Here is a 21,409-nt window from a genome sequence, read left to right on the forward strand (position 1 = left end):
ACCCCCACCCTTAAGTCCTCGATCCCAATAAGCCATGACTGCACTGCATGCTGCCTGCCTGCCTAATCCGCTGGCTGAACATGCAACCGAAAAAACACACCCACTGTCTTCTCCTCCTCACCCTCATTTTCTTCTTCTCTAAAGCATCTGACTAGCACTCAGTTGCTCACCCCAACAGTGGCTGTCAAAAACCATCCACCTGCTCCGTAGATCATCCTGCTCTTCTATTTCTTTTTCTAGGATCCTCAGATTAGTTTTTTAGGTGATGTTGAGAAGGGGGCCATTAGTGTGTGTGTGTGTGCGTGTGCGTGTGCGTGTGTGTGTGCGTGTGCGCGCGTGCGTGCGTGTGTGTGCATGTTTGTGCGAATCCCTGAGTGTTAATGAGACTGTGTGGGCATGCTAAACCTCATTCATCTCCATTACTTCATTCATTTTCAGGCTGTCTCAGTCACCTCAGCTCTCTCATGATGACACCCACTCCAGGATAGAGCAGTATGCCAGCAGGTACGCATTGTATCCTCTGATCATTATTGTATCATTATCATCATCTCAGATGCCACGTAGGGCACATATTACAGATTTCTAACTAAGTTTAAATGGGCACATTCAGAAAAAGTCATTATAGAAAAAGAAATGCCCTTTAAAAGACGTAAGCAGTGTTTTGTATTATGCTTATTTCTTAAAAGAAATCATTTCCTTTTTCCCAACTCTCATGTACTTTATAAAGGCCATCAGCCTTTAGTCTGCCATTGAAATATATTGCAATGCAATGATAAACTTTCGATGGAGCTATTCAATATTACAAACTAAAACTAAAATTGACGCCTCTTTTATAAATTATAGAAGCAGATCAGACCATCAGCATAAATATTTTATATTTTTAGTAAACCAAAGTCAATTAAAACACACACTCTAAGTTTAAGGTTTTTAAGGACATATTTAAAGAATTATTGAACTGCTCTAGTGCCTATTACACAGCACAGTTATAACAAAAATGTTATTCTGCAATTTCCCCTCTGACAGCACCAGTACAGCTGATAAACACATGCCACAATATGAGTATTTTTGTCACTGCCATGACTCAAAAACAAAAACAAATGCTGCACTGAAAGTTTGAGTGCAACTTTAAAAACGTTGCCATAAATGTCAGCAGCAACTTTTTAATTTGCGTAATGAGAAAAACACTGCATATCTGGATATTTTTAGTTAAAACTGGGCAAAGCTAAAATGTGCTCTTGTGGCAATATATGTGTCATGATGCTTTAGAAGCACATTGCTCACTTTTCATTGTATGGTATCAGGAAAAATGTAAACAACTGCATTCATGAAAAATCTAGTTGAACAGTGCGTACGTGCTGTTTCTCCAGTGGTGTTCGCACACAATAAATGTCAGAAGAAGTCAAAGTGTGCTCCAGGAGTGATCTCAGAAAACAAGCAGCCACCCATCTCTACAGCTGGCGACTGTAGCTCAGCAGCTTCTTGCCTGCAAGCTGTTTTTGAACACCCACTCGCAGCGATCCTGCTGAATACATCAGCACACAGCAGTACACTGCATGAGACCTCCAGTAAATCATTACCATCATCTACAAACGAATGTTGTGCTACCATGAGATTGAAAACATGTTCATTTATTTATTTTTATTTATTTATTTGAATTACAACAATGTATATTCATCAACATGTCAGGATAAAGCAGCTATGTAAATATGCTGAAGTTAGCACAATAGCTAATTTTGATGCGTTGTCCTAAGGTAGGTATAGTAAACATTCAAGACAGATACGAAAGAGTACATAATTCACAAGACATTACACATTACAAGTAGACCAGACAAGTTACATATAGGTTGAGATGAAGACTTTAAGGCCCAAGAAAAGGAGCACTGTACGTGCATGTCTGGTTAATTTTCAACCATTGTTGTAGTGCAGTTTGAAATGATGAATAGGTGTCACAGTGTTTGATCCATGTTTGAGTCCCAGATAAGTCTGAATATTTAGATCCCACATCTGCAAAAATCCTATTTTGCCTCTCAAGTGAATGCCACGTCTCCTCTAAAAGGTTACTTGTGTCAAACCAGCCCCAGACTGTCCTTTCACACAAAGCTTTTATCATAAAGGGTCTTCTGATGCAGCTCTGCTCCATCTAGCCTGTAGCCTTCCATTGGTCACGCGCCATTAACCTTCTCTCCCTGTTTCCCAGCTGTATTGTTTTATCAGCAGCCAAACAGACGTGGGCCTTGTGAAGAAAAATGTGATATAAACTATAGATGCTGAAATTCTAGATGAATGTGCAGCATATAGATTTGCATGTGGCCAATAAAAAGGCACACAATTATGAGTTTTTACCATTGGAATTATTACTTCTATATCTCCCTCAATAAATATTCTGCCATGGTTCAATATCATCCTGAAGTTAAGTGTTTGGATCATGTTCTTAATCTTCTGGCCGGCTCTGTTGCAGAGTTCAGTAAGTGTAAGCTTTGATCAGGGGAAGCTGCCTCATTAGCTCGACTGCTTTGGCTGAATACAGGACCAGAAACATTTAAACATTTTCCCCACAGGCACATGAGTATACACCTCACACATCTTATACATTAGACCGTACCGCAGTCTGTGCATGCACAGCGTTTTTATTTGGGGTCATTTTTCATTTATCCATCTTGGATACTTCACTTCATTATTAGAAATGTAATTAGTGTGCTACTGTGGTGATGAGATCCCCGTTTGATAATGTTGCTCTTCTACATTTTGATGGCAGTCTTTTAAAACCTCTGATTTAATTGAATTGTCAGTCACTGATGATGCATTTTTTATTTCAGGTTGGCACAGATGGAGCGCTCTAACGGCTCTCTGCCCACAGACAGCAGCTCAGCCACAGGAAGCATGTAAGTCTTTCTCTGTAATTTCTCATCTTTTTTTTTTTCTTAACAAATTTCTACTTTCCTCACCATGTGACTACACATTAATATTAGTGCTGCAGTCATATTGAAGGGCATGCATTGACAGAAAAGGACATCTTCAAACCTTTTAGATTACAACTTTTCTAGTTGCATTATTCATTTGGAAGTAGAATTCAGGGAGCTTCTACAATTCCACAATTTATTAGCAGCCACTTTTATTCAAAGCAACATACATCAGAGAGTAAGAACAACACAAGCAAGAATCTAGAGAGGAGGAAACAGCGTGAGTGAGTGCAAACAAACATCTCAAAGTGTGATCAGAAACACAGCGGCTGACAGACAGAGCACAGAGGTAGAGCCCAACATGACAGCTGTTGAGAGTTCTAATCAGCATCAAAACTTTGTCATTATCAAACAAAATCATCACAACCAATCTTATTTAGTGCCTAAGTGTTCATAGGTTTAATTTTAAAAAGTAAACCTTTGTGTTTCTCTGGGAGGATTTCATTAGGATGTATGTTTGTTTTTTTTCTCCCAAAGGTTTCTCCAACTTTTCTCTTTGAACTTTTTCATGCCGTGTTAGAGTAGGTGACAAGAGGTGGGCGGGGGAGGGGATTTTGTTTGTCTTTTAGAAGAGGATAGACTAAAAGAACTTCTTCAAAATAATTTCCAAAGAGCCAAAAGTAAGAATATTCTATACGGACTGCATTCATCTGTTGACATTGTTAATGCAATCGACAAGCTATTGTAGCGTAACTGAAGGATAGCAAATTTGAGAGTAATCAAATTGGGTGCCAGACAGACAGCCTAGTCTGCCATTTAAAATCTCAAAGCAGAAGAAACACGATCGAGGCTTGAATTGAATACAAAACCACATTCAAAGTTCATCTATCCTCAGCAATTTTCAATGTAGATTCCAGATAAAAGAAACACATCTCACTGGAAAAATATGTTCTTGTTGAACAAAGAGAGAAAACAGCTTATTCAATGTTAAGTTCAAAAGTCGCTAAACTTAGACTCAGTTCTCAATGGTATAACCAGTTCAATGTCTCAATGCAAATTAAAGGTTGTGTCTGCAGTCTGCTCACTGTCTGCTCCTGACCTATTATATTTTTCAGTTGCTCCTTGAATATTAATTAAATTAAATTGGTTTTAACTTCTCACAGCTCAAACATGTTCAACCTTTTGTGCATGTTTGTGGATTTTTTTTCCTTTTTTGTAGCTCTGAATAATCTTCCATTCCGATGTTGACTTTTTTAGGACAGCCCAGAAATGTGTCTTTTCTTCTTCTGTTTATAAGCACCCCCTAAAGAAATAATAAGGTGTCTTTCCCCAATCCCAGAGAAAGATCCTGGGAGAGTGTGTGTGAGAGATGAGAATGGATTTGAGATAGCAGGAGAAGGATGGAGTGAGAGGAAAGAGACAATGGGATATGGTTGAATACAGCCAAAGGATGGGACTTCAGAGGAAGTGTAATGGATTAGAGTGCCAACAATGAGAAGTGAGAGTGATTGGTTTCTGGATCTCTGATAACAAACGGCTATCTTTGATTGGAGGAGATGAGAGCGAGGCCGAACTTGAAAAAGTAGAAATCACCAAAAAAAATCAAGGGGAAAGCTGATGAGAAGAGGGTGCGTTGACATTTCTGATACGATGTGTGGGTTTGTGTGCAGGCAGATCTTTGTCCTCTGACGGACATTCCAGTTGAAGGGGGGTTTTTTTTGTCCCTTTTCCCATCTGAGATCCTAATCAGGGTAATGAACTCTTGAGGTTCAAAAAGCCTTTTGAGTTTACAAACAAACTAACGTGTTCAACCAGAAACACACACACATGTCACATTTTCTTGTATTTCTCAGATCACAGATTATAATCTCTCATATCATCTTTTAATATAAGCAATGTGTGTGTTCTAAATGTATCGGATATTCTACATAAGAATGTCACAAAAAGGAGGATGAGCAGTTTGGGGGCGCCGATGGCCCAGTGGTTAGTGCGCCCTCCCCATGTATAGAGGCTGTAGTCCTTGAACCAGGCAGCCAGGTTCCAAATCTGAACAGTGACTCCTTTAAGTGTAGCACTGCAGGTATTGCAGATCTAACCAAGTCACGATTTAAAAATCTCTGTGTTATTGTTTCAAATACAAAAGGTTCTGAATATTCAGTAGCTGTATCTTGCTATACTTTTTGCCTGTACAATATCAACTTTAAGCCTTGATTGTAAGCATCAGTAAGTGGATACAAGCTCGAAATTCATATCAAGCATCAGATCTGCTTTGGCGGCAGTAGCTCAGTCTGTAGGGACTTGGGTTGGGAACCGGAGGGTCGCCGGTTCAAGTCCCGGCACGGACCAAGTCCGGAAACTGGTCTGGTAGCTGGAGAGGTGCCAGTCCATTTCCTGAGCACTGCCGAGGTGCCCCTGAGCAAGGCACCGAACCCCAAAAACTGCTCTGGAGCGCCCGCTGTGGGCAGCCCCCTCACTCTGAGACCCCTCCATTAATGCAGAGTGAAAACCGAATTTCCCCTCGTGGGATTAATAAAGTATATTAAAAAAAAAAAAAAAAAAAGATCTGTGGTTTGGTCATTTTAAAAGATGCTATTCATGTTTCAAGCTGAAAATTCATAATATTTTAGAAATGTTAATTTTCGAAAACTGCAAAGAATTGTTTATTTTTTTTTCCAACAAGTGTGCATCAGGACAGAGCATAGATAATTCATATGGCACATAACTGTAGGGGGGAAACAAATTACAGCACAACAGTAAAAAAAAGGCACACTGAAGGATGGCCTCAACCTCTGAGAATCGTGATTGAAGATAAAGTGAGGCACCAATCTTCACCTCCTCTTCACTGAGCATCTGCCTCCCCTGCTGATTGGCATGAAGCATGTGGACCAGCGCTCCCTCACTTCACCTTCACTTGAACTTACCGTGTTTTAGAAACTGAAGGTCTTCGATTGAAGAGTCCCAAAAGCTCACTCTGCTTTTCAACTAATCAATAGTAAGACAAGAAAAGAAAGACAAAACATGTTGGCGAGCTGGAGAAGGTGGATTTATTTTCCTCTCAGAGCTGTCCTAATGCTGGTCAAAGACATTATTCCCACTCCTCTCTGCTGTATTCTTCTTTGTACTCTGGCTTATTTAAGAGAGGAAGCCATTATCCCTGCCAGCGCTGAAACAAAACAGAGGCTCTCACATACAACTGTGTAGGGCGCTAATGAGGTGAGGAAGATGATGGCCTGATGAAGGCTAATGGGTTTGCAGCAAAGGGGAAAAAACATCTCCCCCAGTGCAAATTTAGAACACAATCACATTTCTTTTGCTTTCACTCACTTTTACATCAGTGTCATAGCTTTAAGATTTGCGTTCTGCTTTGCCGCAGAACGACAACAAAAGCAACTGCTTCGATGTAACTATGAAGACAAATTCATAACATCCCCGAAGAAAAAGAAAGTTTCAGTGACAGTCACAAACAGATTATCTAGTGCAGCATTCACAGCGATGGCTTTGTACTTTTGAGCATGGAAGACAATATAGCTGTTTGTGTTCTGCATACACTTTTGATCTCTCGTTTTATTTTGTAATGCAAAGCCAAATGTAATGAATAACGAGGCTGAAAAGTTTTACTCAAAAGGAAGAAAGAGAATCTGAATCCATTTTGTGGACTGTTTTTGGAGGACAATTGCTTATTTTAAATTCCTTAACTCAGCTCTATTTTGGCCAAGAGCTAAATAAAGTGGAGGTCTTTGCAATGTAGTTTCTTTTAAGAAAAACTTTTTTACAGCAAGCTTAACACCCCAATAATAATTGAAACTTTTATGTACGTCAATTGTATAAGTTATCATTCTTTACCCTTTGTCGTTAATGAAATAACACTGACCTAAATGTTAAGCAGTGACAACGTTTTAGAGACTAGAATCAGCCATTGGCTGTATTTTAATGGACCAGTGTTTCCCTAAAAGCCTGACTTTTGAGGTAATGTCAGAATACGTAAAATAGAGGAAATACTTCCGCCCCTTCTTTTTAATCCTTTTGGTTTGAAGTGGTTCAATGTCTTTCCTTTTTTTTTTTTTAAGATTCATTTTCTTCCGCCTCCAGCTGATTTTCACCCAAGTCTCTTTGTCTATCTTACCACTCAATCTGGCTGTTTGTGGGGACACACATACACACTCTTAGGAATGATCCCCGTGCTTGACAGGATAGAACAAGATGCCTTCCTGGCAATGTTTGAGCTTAGGAAAACATGCTTCGTTTAACATGGATGACGGCATTTGCCAATTACATGCATGTTTGGCTTTTGACTTGTTCTTTCTGTTTGATTGTTCAAAACCTGCAACCACTGATCTGTTCTCACTGCCAGCTACAGTATGCAGTGGTATAAATAATAAGTATGTGTGTCTGTGTTAGCCCTGGAGATAAAGTGTGTGTGCCTGCACTTACAGTGCATGTGTATTTATGTCCTGCATTGCTTTTATCTTAAACTGAGACCTTAATTAGAGTCTGTGTTGTCTGTTTTCCTTGACCTTCAGCCAAAGCACCGAATTGTTGCCATTGCCTCAGGACGTGAATTTTTGTTTGGTTATCTCTCGTTTTCCAGCCTTTCCCCAAGTGATGTCGCTTTTTTTTTGATACTTGCCCTTTATTCCTGTCTTTCTGCCTTTCATTTCTTTAGTTTCTTTCTTTATAAACCTCCTTTCATTTTACCTTGTCCTCCTTTTTTCTCTCTTCTCCTCCTTTCATAATTGTTAGTTGTAGTCTCATCAAGTGTTACCTTTGGGCCCAGGCAACCTTCAGAATGAATGCAGTGAAGTGCTGAAGTAAACATTGAAATACTTGTATTTTTGTATCAGCTCCTGTCTTAAATGTAAAGTAACATTTTCAAATGTGTTTGTCAGCATTTGACTATAGGACTTCTCAGAAAGAATGCAATAGTTATTTCGATGTATAATGGATTACAAGTACTTTCACAATGTTAGGCAGGAACTTTATTAAAGAGAGAGCTACTGGTTATGTGAGATAACGCAGCATTCATATTTTCTTTAATTGGGAGTGGAGAAAGGTTCAGATTCAGAACATCTGAAGTTCCCACTAAGAAAGTTTAGTAGGCTTTTATCATTAGTGCCTTTGCATATTATATGAAACGTTTAAACTGGCTGTAAAGCTTATTGTTCGAGAAAAAGAAAAGACACTTTAAAATTGTGCTTCAAATCACACAAGGAGCTCAGGCAGGTTGATGATAAAAACCCCTTTTGAGCACACATGGGAAGCTGCTGGCTTGACATATTCTTCCTTTATGTGAAAAGAGGTGAAAGCCTTATTCTGCATGGCTTTTATTAGCTCTCCTCTGGCCCCAGTCTTGGTCTTGAAATGGTATAATTCACGTCATCTTTGAGAAAGCTTCCTAATAGTAACCTCTCTTATAATGCATGTGGTGATAATAGCATTCAGGATACTTCCTGAAAACTCAGTCATGTCTCCTACAGTAAAATTCAAGGGTGTCTGAGACATTTCAGTTTGCCAGCTTGCTCTCCGGAGCCTATTTGATTAACTCACTCATTATAGCCGAGGATTATGCGCTCAGTTATGGTCTGGCCCTGATAAGAGAGTGTGAACAGAGTTAATGGCAAGTCACTGTGTATTTAAAAAGGTGCCAGGACTACCTGCCAGGATAGCACTGTTGGAGGTGTGGCTTAAAGTATGGTACTGTTTTCTCTTATAGAGGTCATTGCAGTGTTCTGTAACTTGAAGAGGTTATTTGACATAACAAGAAGTGAAAAGCACAGCTCAGGAAACGTGAGTTATGATTTTAAATATTCATGTTTGGCCTTTGCTATAAGTATGAAACAATTACCCAAGCTGTTTTAAATGCCCATTAAAGTTTACAATTTTGCTTTATGGTTGAACAAAACCCAGTGTAGTAACCATAGCTATAGGAGTACAGTTTCCAGTGCAATGATGGATAAGTCATTTTCTGTTTCACTGCTTACAACCCCTCTGGTGGACTGCAGCCTTTTTTCAGTTAGTTTTGTTTTCAGATCCTAATGTCTACTGTAGTGAGCATAATGTTTTCATTACAGATAGAATCACTGGCCACAACATCTACAAGAAGATCCAAGCTGTTATAAAATGAAACATCTTTTTAAATCTATAATCAACACTTTTAAAGGCAGTAGCAGATTATATCTCTATAATAATACGTTTGTTGTCTCAGTACAGGTATTCCTTTTACGTGCTGTAAAACTGCAGGATATTAATGTCAGAGAATGACAGGGTCGGAACTGCTGGATATTAAGATGGCATGAATCCATTGAAAACATGGCCTAAAAATAGTCTGAATTGGATTGACATGTGAAGTGGTGACACATGGTAACACCACTTTACCAAAGTTTCTCATCCAGACTTGCTCTGTAATGACAGCAATGGAAAGCTGATTTGAATATCAGTATGACAGCTCTGATTTTGTTCATATGGTTGTCAAGTTTGGGCTCAGGTTGTGTTTCAGAAGAAAGGTGAAAGCTGGGCTTAGGCGAGACCTGCCATCCCCTCTCAGATCACTTATAAAGTACATTGGGAGACGGACGTAGTATAAAGACTCATAGTGATACCACCATTAGCATTTATTCCACATCTTTCTGTCTGTATCCCAGGCTGCTCAGAGCCTTCTCGTGTTGCAGTTGTCAGATGATAGAACCTGACAGATCTCTGTTCCACTTGGGATTGTGGATCTTACTGTCTCGCGGACCTACTATATCTGAAGATCTTTTATATCAAGGCAGCTACTGTTATCATTGTTTAAACTAGCACAATTGAAGCTGTGGTTTTAATTTGTTTTTCAAGTAGGCCTAAGCTGATTTCTCACATTTGTAACCACTTTATTGTAATTTAAATCACGTCACATTGGTTCATGAGGAAAAAATGAAAGGCAGCTTCATTATATTGTGTGATTTTCTGTGTCTTGTGTTCAAATGCGAAATTCCTTTGGGCCCTTTAAGCCAAAATTTAATGACCATAAGCAGTTTAACTTATTTTTGAGGTTTTTAACATAATATAGCTACGCCAAGAATCTGAATTGTTATGTGTTTTACAATATTTAAATATTTTATGTTATAAATGTACAAATTCACTGAAAACAACAAATAATAATGTTGTAGTCTACAGAGGGACAAAAACACAGCACAATAAAGTATAGATACAAGGCAATAGCTATGGCTAAAACTAAAGTACAACTACATTTATTCAATATTTTCCTTCTTAAAATAGGGTACTACTTACTCCTCATAAATGTCCTTATTTTGTTGTTAAAACTTCTTTGTGTTACACAATGTTATTCTATAACACATAAGCATAGGAAGCAGCTAAACACCTGCTAAGGGAAGCTAGCTGAGCAGAGTTAGCATTAACTGCTAGCTCATCTTTGGTTCTCCTCCACCGAGTTTTTCTGAAGTTTTTAACCATCTAAATAATTGTAAAAAAAAAAAAATGCTGTGACAAACAATGTTGCTGTACCACTTTAAAACCGCATTTATCGTTGATTTTTCTTTTTCTTGTTACTACCATCTCCCTTTGTATTGCAGTGCATTTTTTATGGTAATTTTCTTTTTGAAGTTAATTACCATAAAATATTATTTCATATAATTAGTTACCATCCTGTGAGTCGTACAGGGGATGCGGATAAAAAAAAACATTCTTCCCCAACTGAAAGTAATTTAAATTGAGCATACTTTTAGGGGCAAGCAGGTTTTGGGTCTCCTCATTCATAACATGACTCTACACTCTCGCCTTCAGGGATGATGAGCATGCTCTGATCCTCCAATACTGTCAGACGCTAGGCGGTGAGGGCTCCCCTTGCAGTCAGCCTCAGAGTCCTGCTCAGATCCTCCAGGCCGTTGAGAGGGAGGAACGAGGCGAGCTTGAGCGGATCATAACTCGTCTCGAGGAAGAGCAAAGGTAAGGCATTGAAAATGTCCATTTAAAGAAATCTTTAGGGTGGAAAAGATTCTTAGATATAGAGAAACTATAGCTTTTGTTTGGGCAGTCTTATTAAGATTTACAATTTACTGGAAGTAATTATTACTAAAAATATTGTATGATCAGTTTTTTGGAAATGTTTTAAAAACAACTATGTCTTTTGTTGGTCTTTAGTTTACTTGCAACTTCTTAGTATCATTTGAGTTCATATCACACTCCAGTACACAATGCATAAGCACACACACTTCCCGCATCCCTGTCTGTCTCACACGCCAAGTCTTTCCACTGTTTGATTAGTAAATGGAGAAGACTTGGAGACGGAGTCACTGTGCAATCTTTTGTTGTATAGGTACTTTTTCACTGCCAGTCACTCAGCTTGAGTGATTTAACTTTGATTACTAACACGCTAAAACACACACACACACACACACACACACTTTCCAGAGAGCCGAAGAAACAGCTTTAAATGCCATGCTCAGGAATGCCAGCTAAAGTAAAGTATGGCTGAGAAAGAGCAGGTGAGGTAAGAGATCCGGCAGGGAGTCTTTATGTTTGTCTATTCACTTTAAAGAGGGTTTCACTGAGAAAATACAAGTAAATATGAGTGTAATATTTCTGAGCGGCTGCAAACTGTAGGGTTCAGATAAGACCTGTAATCGCTCTGTTTGAGAGTATTTTAGTGAAAGGTTGAAGAAGAAGAGGCTGGAGTCCTCGAAGCAGGCGGCCCTGGTTTGAATACGAACTGTGGCTCCTTTCCTGTATGTCATTCCCCTCTCTTTCTCTTTCAGATTTCTGACTCTATCCATTGTAATTTCTCTAAATACAGGACAAAAAAGAACCTTTAAAAAAGAAGGAGATAGTTAGTCCGATGACCCACAGACGTGTTAATTTGGATGCAGCTAAATGAATGCAGTATTATGCAATGGATGTCAAATTAGTGAAAAACAACAACAGACTGGTTTTAGTAAGGTTTTGGGCCAGCTTCATTGCTCCAGGGCAGAGATTTGACCAGAATGTGTGACTACACCGGAGGAATAAACATCACTCTGCTAATTCAAAGCTCTCTGTGTTTTGATGGTTGCTGGTGGCAAATGGCCCTGGCTTACACACCCAAGTTCACTTTGATGTTCAGTTTGGTTGAAAAATGTAAACCTAAGGTCATTAACTTTCTCTTGTTTTTAAGCATTTAACTAAAAAAAAAAAAAACAGGAGTAAAACAACTTTTAAAAAAAGTTATAGGTTTGTTACTATTCTTCTCAGGACGCTGCAGAGGGAGTATGAGCAGTTGAAGGAGCAGCACGGCCAGCGAGGGCCCTCTGCTGGAGGTCCCTGGGAGTCAGAGGGTCCTTTGGCCCATCCCGATGAGGCCGATCTTCTCGCTGAGGCTAAGCTGCTACGACAACACAAGGGCCGGCTGGAGGCCCGCATGCACATCCTAGAGGAACACAATAAACAGCTGGAGTCTCAGCTCCATCGTCTCCGACAGCTTCTGCACCAGGTGAAAAATTTGTGACACATTTGTAGGTCGATTTTTATTCCAAGAAGCCACAGGTTACAGCTGGGGCGAAACAGAAATTGTTTATGCATAGACTTTTACAATAGGGATGTTCACAGTCATCCCTCTGAGAAAGGGATTCTGGGTTGTTTCTTATTTTGACTTTCCATGACAACTGAAAAGCGAACTTGTCTGAAAAGGGATTCAAACTGTCACTGTGAAGAGGCAATTTTGCAGAAAAATGATGTTGTTTTGGTACTCAACAGACAGAAAACAACATTGATGTGGGAAGTTGTCAACTAATGGAAAAAGGCTTCAGACCTTAAGTGGTTTAATCACAATCATGTGATCAAACAGTAGGCTAAAAGCAGTTATTATTATAGGAAGAGAAGTTGGTGTAAAAGCTTTTAGGGTTAAATGAGACATCTAGATGTTTTTCCTCAATATAGAGATAACACAATAAATGCAACAAAAACATGCAGCCATTAAGACTGGTCTGAGCATTAATACACAGTCGACTGTGATTAAAGTGTATTTTTTCTATATCTTTTAATGTAGTCCATTAGACTTGTTATGGGAAGCAGCAGGACAGTAATCACAGTTCACACACTCCCTCGCACACGCCAGCTGGCACGGCTGTTACAGTGCAATACAAAAATAATTTCACAAGATACAAAAAGATTTCAATAAATTGAAGGTTTCTCTCAAAGCCATTTCCATAAATCATCAACAAAAATATGTATTTGTACCTCAATTAACCCCTGAGAACACAACACATCACCCGAACAGCAGCATTATAAATAGACATGTACACATGTATGTTAACTTAACTTTCCTTGTTAGCTTAAACTTTCCTTTTGTGTCTTTGAATAACACAAACTGCTCATCAATGCTCAGATTAGATCCTAATCGCATCAGTACAATGCAATCCCTGTGTCCATCATTCCTCTCCAGTCCTTCTATCAATAGCCTCCACACGGGTTTATGCCCGGACCTAATTGCTCACTGAGGTTCGGACTGTTTGTGCCAAGTGAAAAATGCACAACCCTCCAGCCAAACAAACAACCATCCCGACAAATCAGACTGAGCAAACACAGCAGCAGGTATTGGCTCTCTGGAAGCCGCTGAGCTGGAAGCACTGTAATAACTCACAACAAATGTGGCCTGAGGATTGTGGCTGATGTGACTCGGCAGATTTTTAATGGATGAAGAATTAACATTTTGACGAAGAAAAAGTTGTTTTTGTCCCTTACCTTAAGGATATTTCCCTCCATTTCTGGACGGTAGCTGTATAGCTGATGACGAGGAGTTCAGTATACAATATACAAGACAGTTTAGGTAGAAATGCCACAGTAAAAAAAATATTTCTTTAAGAATTATATCTTCAAACTTAAAGTAAACAATTTGTAATGGATGGGAATTGACATTATGATTGTAAAAAAGTTGGCTTCGTCCCATTCTGATACCATGACCCTAAGTTTAAGGGAAGAGCTTAACAGTTTTTTGACAATTTAAATACTCATTTTAAGATACAATATCATGTATTTTCTATTTTTCATGGTCGAAGTATCAACACCTGAATTTAGAAATACTTCATTAGTTAGGCCATGAATAAATCATAAAATTATTTCAAGTACTTGAACAGAATAATATCATAAACGGTTCAGTTTGACCATGAGTAATAATACAAGAATAATAATAATAATACATCTACACTGAAGCAGCATTTTGTCATTGAATATGGTTGACCTTAAACTTATTCAATAATGTATTATCCCTCACTTGAAATAGTTTATTAAACAATGTCATAATTTTTCAATCACAGGTATTGAAAATATCTTCTTATCCTGAAAAGTATCTGTCAAATCCATGCACATGCTAACATTCAATATGCTAATGTGTCCCTGTGTTTAAAGAATTTGGCATTAGAATACTGTATCCTTTTAATTTAATTTAATTTAATTGTTCCCATGAGTCATTCTAAAGACATAAAAATGCTGATATAATAGCACACACAACTACCTGCATCCTCCCAAACATCCCCACTCCGCCTTCGCCTAATAGGAACTTCTGTTTCCTGACATTTAAGTCCCCGGTGTCCTGATGTGTCAACATGTCTCTCCATCAGCGTTTCAACCAGGCTGCAGAATAATAAGCCCAGTCAGCTGGATAGCACACATTAAATTCACACTGCTGAAGGCTGACCAAACCCCTGACCTTAGCTATTCTAAGACGAGCCTCCAGACACCGGCTGAGCTCCAGAGACGTTTCCAACATGTTAGCCTTTACGAGTGCCGAGGGCGAGAGGGAGATGAAGGAGGGGAAGAAAGAGAGGGGTGAAGAGGGAGGCAGCATTGATTGGATTTCTTGCAGTTTGAGAAGCTAAAGGGATTGTGGGATTTTGCTGTTAATGTCACCAAACCAAGTGTGGGCTTGTGTCCATCAGAGCATGTTTACGCCAATCAATACTTGGGGTTTAAAAGTTACACAATCCTTATCTCTTATTGATTTATTTAGATTATTTCTTTATGTAGCTTTCATGGACGAAATTGGTTTTAATTTGTTGTCGCTGTTCATTGGTTAAATACATTGCTTTTAATCAGAATATCAGAAATACTTAATAATTAATCTGAGGGGGAAATTTGGTAATAACCATGACTTTAATCAAAAGTGTAATTTATTGACTGATTTCAAATCTTGTTGTGTTGTACATAAACAATTGGCCCACCCAAAAAAATACTAAAAGACAACTCTTCAGCACAACAAGGGGCCATAAACCAAAGTAAAATCATTCTTTACTGAATGAATATTACACATTTAACATTGTCATGTTTCTTCTAAAGTCTAGAGACAAAGTTGTTCAGCTTTTACATTTTACATTCAAACACAAATCCTCTGTTATTTCTTTTCATTATATATGTTGTGAAAATCTAAAAAAGGTTAGCGTGATTCCCTTCATTTTCAAATGTCTTTGTACATTTATATACTTTTCTTTGGACCGGGCCAAAGTGTGGTTAGAAGTATGAAACCGAAAAGATATGAGGCGCTCTCTCGGAGTCATGGTCGTCTGAAACATGTAGTGCATTCACACATTGTTAGATTATTGGAGCTCATCTGCATTCACAGATGCGTTCATTCCAGTCACATCAGGCTCTGGTGAGATCAATTCTCAAATGAGCAGCGCAGCTACAAATGTCTGATCAGAAACCTGTTGATAAAAAGGCACGATGATGAATACAAACCGCCTGCCTCATGGCACAGGAATATATTCTATTCTTAGGTTTTTGTTGCAACTTAAAATCATTCATGTTTGGAAGAAAGAATCTTTTACCCAATGTGACAGCTGCGCATGCAACAATTAGCGGCGCACAATCTGGGATTGATACAATAGTGCATGTTAAAGTGAAGTAGGGACATTGGCTCAGATGTTTGTGAGAAATGTTATAAACATTAAAAGCTCATTTTGCTGGCCTATGGGATTCTTTCCCCCTGCCTCTGTGAAGCTTAGCTAATTTTGAAGTTGTCCAACAGAGGCCGAGCGGAATAATCATGTTATAGTAATGGAATTTTTTTTCTCTTCATTTTTCCTCTCTCCCTCTCTCTTAGCCGGAGATGGACTCAAGAGTAAACGGCGTGTCGTCTCCCCCCCCTGTGCAGGATAGAGGGCCTCTCACTGAAAACTCAGGTGAGACACTGAAGCTCAGAACTTGTCTACTTAGAAATCTCACGTACTAATGGTGGTCTATAAGAGAACCCTTTCCTGGAATTCAATCACTGTGGCTTAAATCTGTGTGTGTGTGTGTGTGTGTGTGTGTGTGTGTGTGTGTGTGTGTGTGTGTGTGTGTGTGTGTGTGTGTGTGTGTGTGTGTGTGTGTGTGTGTGTGTGTGTGTGTGTGTGTGTGTGTGTGTGTGTGTGTGTGTGTGTGTGTGTGTGCCCAGATGAGCTGCTGGACTCCCCCAACAGCAGCTCTGACCTGGCAGATGTAATGGAGCAGATTAACAACTCCTTCCCTGCATGCAGTCGTAAGTTTCCCTCTGCTCCTCCTCCTCCTCCTCCCCGTCGTCTCTCCGGCTGTGTCTTCCCAGTCTCTGATAGCACAGAGACTTTGTGTTTGGCCACAAAGATGCTGGTCAGCAAAAACAAAATGTGCATGTCACCGTATTTAACTGTTAGCACTTAGCGCCTCACTGAGAAGATTTGTGTTGATCAAACTAGGTGTGTGAATCAGACAGGTTTCTACCGTCTTTTTAAAGCATCATGCAGAAAGGTTTACTTGAAACAGAAGATCATTGAAAAGTCTTACTATATATTTTAGACTTTAGGCTGCGAGGATCATTTAACAAAATTTAATATACAGAAATATTGTGTATTTATTTATGTCTATGCAGGTGAAAAATAGTGGAAACATCACAGTTTGTTATCACACCAAGTTTTCTCAAATACAGCTTACCTCTTAAAGGAAGGGTTGGTACTTTTCTCCAGATACATTTTTTAAGATTTTGGTTGAAATTGTCTTTCAGTTCTCACAGACATTAATAATTCATGTCGTTCTGAAAAAGGACCAAAGGAAATTTGTCATCTGTAGTAGTTGTAAGCCTATAAAAACTTTGACCAATGTCTGCCACAAATCTGGTGAGCCAGTCGTCTCCCTGCTCGCTCTCTACCCCATGCATGCATGAACCCACACTCGGAGCATGAGCTGAGGTCCGCTTCTGGACCAATGGGGCATGTGCATGTAAGTGAGGGGTGTGGCTTTTGAGGGAGCACAGTGGGGAGGGGATGAGTGCAGTTGGAGCACTAAGGGAATGCTACTTTCAAAATCATGCTCCTTTTTGAAAAATTACCAACCCTGCCTCTAAAGTGATTTTTTATTGTTTCTACTAACATTGGAAAATGCACAATATTCAGATTACAGTCAGTATGGACTAAAGGAAACAGTAACTCTTGTCAAGTGAAGAGATGGGACTTGAGAATGCTTTACATTTGAGCTTGAAACATGACAGAGCAATGAATCTATGACTGAAACAGACGCTTACTAGTTTTTGATGGATAGATCATTTCTTCAATTTTCTTTCTTAAGTCCACAATTCCAACACCATATATTAAAACTCCTCTAAGTAAAGTACATAAGAAAAGTTCTTAAACAGTCAACATGGAAACAGTTCAAATTAGACTCAACATGAACCTCCTCTTCGACATCTCCCACTGCACCTTTATTTCAACCTTACACTGTGATCCGTATTTGTCTGTGGGCGCTCTCTCTACTTAACTATGAGTGTTTATTTGGATGTGTTTGTGTGTGCTGTGTCTCAACATTTCTTAATAGAGAGCAGCTGTGCTCTCACACAGCTCACACTTTGAAAGACATTTACATGTATTTCAAGGAGGAAGTGTATAAAGCTGGCTTTTAAAAAAGTCACCATGTTGTTTTTTGTGCATTCATTTCTTTTATTGTGAAAAAAGAAACACTCTCTTAGACACCGATTTTAAATACAGCCCTGAGATTTTGATGATTATCATTAACTGTTGGTCCTTGATGAGATCAGGAACAACTCTTATTCTCTCATTACTCTTTATTTGAAGATATGGAACATTTACTCACCTCTGGGGATATTAATCAAAAAGGAAAATAAATACAAATCTTCAAATAGCCAGTTGGAGCTCACTCACTTTAAATTGCGTTTGAATTCTTCGAGTCGAACTCCTATGAGGCCTTTAGTTAAAAATCCATTCTAATCTGGCAGACGCTCCAACATTATTAGCATTTGGTTACTGCACAGCTCGGAGGCATCGGGACTCAACAGCGCGGAGCTGAGTGTGTGCAAAAAATGTTGGAAAGCCAGAGGCTGATAATTTAGTGCAGACGAATAAAAACAGAGATGAACTGGGGAGTTCAAGTGCTAAACTACTCTATGGTCTCTTTGTTTTGTCTTCCACAGCCTCAAGCCTCTCCTCAAGGCCACAGGTAAGAAAAGCCTCCTCCACTCTTCTTTTGAAATACCAACACTCCCAGAATTCATGTCTATGCAGCTCATATAGAAGTTCCTGATTTTCTTTCTTTACTGTGTTTGTTTTCACCACTCACTGTTTTAGTATTTGACAAAGGTGAGAAAAGTTTGAGCACAGCAGCAGAGGCAATTACAGCTGCATCCACAAAAGTAGTCCCTTCTGTCCCACTGTAGCCTTCACCTGCCTCAGCCTGTCACATCTGATGGCCTTTGAGAAAGAGGTGGCTAATTGATCTACAGGGAGCCCTATTAGCAGCTTCTCTTGTTCCCCTCATATGGAGCCGAGTTGCGCTCTGAGACAGAGGTGTTGGGAGAGCAGTTGCCTTTCACCTCTTTCAGCTTAATTTTTTATCTGGCACCCAGCTTTACTTTTTCTCTTTTTTTTAACTGCCTGGCATCTCACTTTACACACAACATCTACTGTATATACAGAACATAATCTGTTTATTTGCTATGGTGAACATCTGGTTTCAGTGGATATTTGGAGGATTGTTTTTTAACTGTGGAGAAAATTTCCAGCTAACACTGTTGAGTTGGTTATTTAGGATATTCCTTGTTGTACTTCGTAACTATTTAATTAAGAGCAATTAGCTTTCAGCCTTTTACTGGCTACCTGTTTCATTCACAGTTAGCGGATGAAAGATAAAGCACTCTGTGGTTTCAGCTTAAAATCTGTTGTTTAAACTTGAATGGCAGATCTTCCTCCATTTCTTGTTGGTAGAGACTCCATGTTTATGAAAACCTGAAGCATGTTTTTTTTTTTTTTTAAAAAAAAGCTTCCCTCACTGCACAGGAGAAAACGGCTGTTTTGGAATATGTTCAATTGGCTTATATTGCTTTATGCCTTCAATTTCAGTCAGATCAAGTAAAAAACGTCTGTACTAAAGAACGTCTCTGTTCAGTGCAGGCAGGGTAGAAACTGGACCACACTTGTTCTTCAGTCCTTTTTTATTTAGCTTGAGTCATCCTTCCCTTCTTACCTTTTTTGCATCGACCTTGGCAAACACCAAAACTTTACAATGCTTTCCACAAAGAGACAACGTGTGGATAGGTCAAAGTGCATGAAAACACATCTAGGAGGCAGCTCGTCCACGCCCACCTCCCTCCACATGGAGCTCCTAATGGACTCTTACCCTCTTTTGGGACTGCAGTCCATGCACAAGCTTTTAAAGCTGATGCCTTAGCTTGAGCCTCTGATACTCCCAGACATTTCTGTGTGTGGAGAGAGATGAGGTGGGTACAACTGCTGCACTTAGAGAAAAAGCTGTCAATCAGCAAGAATACTTAAAGCCATAAATAAATAACTGAAGTTGTTTTCACTTCCCTTTTTACTTCTAATTTGACCATCATCTTCTTTGTATTCTCTGTGTTGCAGGTGATGTGAGGACAGTCACCGTAGAGGATGGCATATGTGTGCGTGAGGGACGGACCATTCTCTAACAAACAATCCCCCCCGACCCAAAATCCCAAAGACGCACAGGACCAGACAACTTAACTTTTTTTGACCACCTTGTCTTGTACTATGCAAACTGTACATTTTATGAAATATAGATTGTACCGGAACATTTACCAGTGATTTGTTTAGATATGGAGAGGAGTATATGGATATTTTCAGAGGTTGGTTTAAGAGTTTGGGTTTTGTTCTAATTGTTTCTTGCCTTTACTGGGAATCAATCGGTTATATGTTTTTATTATTCCGCAGTTTTTTTTTCATTCCATCCCGCACCTCTACTGGCTGACTTCTACCGGGTTACTTTGAAGATGTAGACTGTCATCTTTCTAAGCATCTGTTTTGCTTTCACGATTTATCCTTAGCATGCTCGATGTCAAATTCCCCTTTAAAGTGTTTAAAATCCGGTAGACTTTGCATCGACTGTGATTTGTTAATGTAAATTTTACCCCTTCTGTGCCTATACAATTTGTCATTCCACATGTGGATGATGGAGATGAGAGTCATTGAATTTAAATGGGATTGTGCATACATAGAAAAGCTTTGGAAAATAAAGATTTAGATCTAAAATCTGGTTTTGTAACAGGCCTGTAGTCATTCTGTAGAATAGTGTTGTTGTTTTGTTTTTTTTAAGATATATGTTAAGAAATCAGAGGAAAGCCATGATTGCCTTGCTACCTCAGACTCATAGAAAGTTCTTTTTTTTTTTTTTTTTTTCGTGGTTTGTAAACTTGTGATCATTTACAGAACAAAAGTAACCGGTTTAGCATTTAAGCTTCAGCTTACTGTATTGGTGTACACTGCAATGAGGAGATACCAAGTGAAAAACGTTCTTATTACTGTATCACAATGGGTGTGTGGCCTGCTGAAGCTACCCACCCGCCCATTGACACGTTTTACTTCACCTGTTTGGTTTTCTTCCACTGGCCTTCAAGCACTGGTCCCTCACTGCATTGTGTTGTTGTGCTACATGCTGTCCTGTAAAACTTGTGAGACTGAACAACACTACTAAAACCTCCTCTGACTGTAGACTAATGATGATGGTGATAATTTGAATGATTCCAATCATGATGAACCGACCGTGGCAGACTTGTGTTGCTTCTCCTGAGGTATGTAAAATAGAATGACCACACTATGTGTAATATGGCTACATTGTTTTATTCTAAATAAAATTTTTATAACAAGTCACTTCTGCTGTTGTTTTTGCCCTGTGTCTGTGGTTTAATCTCTACACATTTGAAGTTAATCACTTACCAGAACACTAATCAGTATTGACTCACAGCTAAAAAGTCGACCTGAATTTATATAAATCTTCACACTTCATCTACACCTACAATTATTTGTTTGAAAAAAAAAAGGATTTCTTCTAACAGGTCAGTGTCATTTAGCCATTAAAGTAGTTTTATTCATTCAGAAAACGTATAAAAGATGCTTTAGGCCTCATCATTTTTGTTCTTGCAGCTTTTCACTGGAGCAGTCAGCTGTGGCTGCATGCACTGATTATTCTCAAAGATTGTGCAATGTTTGACCAAAGATATTTACCGTGTTCCCTTCTGCCCCAGTGTCACCTTTGCTTTTTATAAATTAGAATTAAAT

General features: G+C 39.0%; 1 protein-coding gene across 8 annotated transcripts in view; it reads left to right on the top strand.

Annotated features, from left to right (window-relative positions):
- The window catches only part of utrn (utrophin), a gene marked incomplete at its 3' end in the record, with an annotated part of 174,280 nt that extends 153,279 nt beyond the window's left edge, over positions 1-21,001 (top strand). For 7 of the 8 annotated variants that reach the window (XM_079360729.1, XM_079360723.1, XM_079360725.1 and 4 more), the window contains 8 exons: positions 439-504; positions 2,817-2,882; positions 10,677-10,838; positions 12,120-12,357; positions 15,961-16,039; positions 16,294-16,377; positions 18,295-18,320; positions 19,739-21,001. In XM_079360729.1, the coding sequence (XP_079216855.1) occupies positions 439-504; positions 2,817-2,882; positions 10,677-10,838; positions 12,120-12,357; positions 15,961-16,039; positions 16,294-16,377; positions 18,295-18,320; positions 19,739-19,747 (730 nt within the window). The remainder of the gene's footprint in view (positions 1-438; positions 505-2,816; positions 2,883-10,676; positions 10,839-12,119; positions 12,358-15,960; positions 16,040-16,293; positions 16,378-18,294; positions 18,321-19,738) is intronic. The other variant, XM_079360727.1, reaches the window with a different exon arrangement.
- Between the last annotated feature and the right edge of the window lie 408 nt (positions 21,002-21,409).

Source organism: Symphodus melops (genome assembly GCF_947650265.1).
Source record: "Symphodus melops genome assembly, chromosome: 1".
Lineage (NCBI taxonomy): Eukaryota > Metazoa > Chordata > Actinopteri > Labriformes > Labridae > Symphodus > Symphodus melops.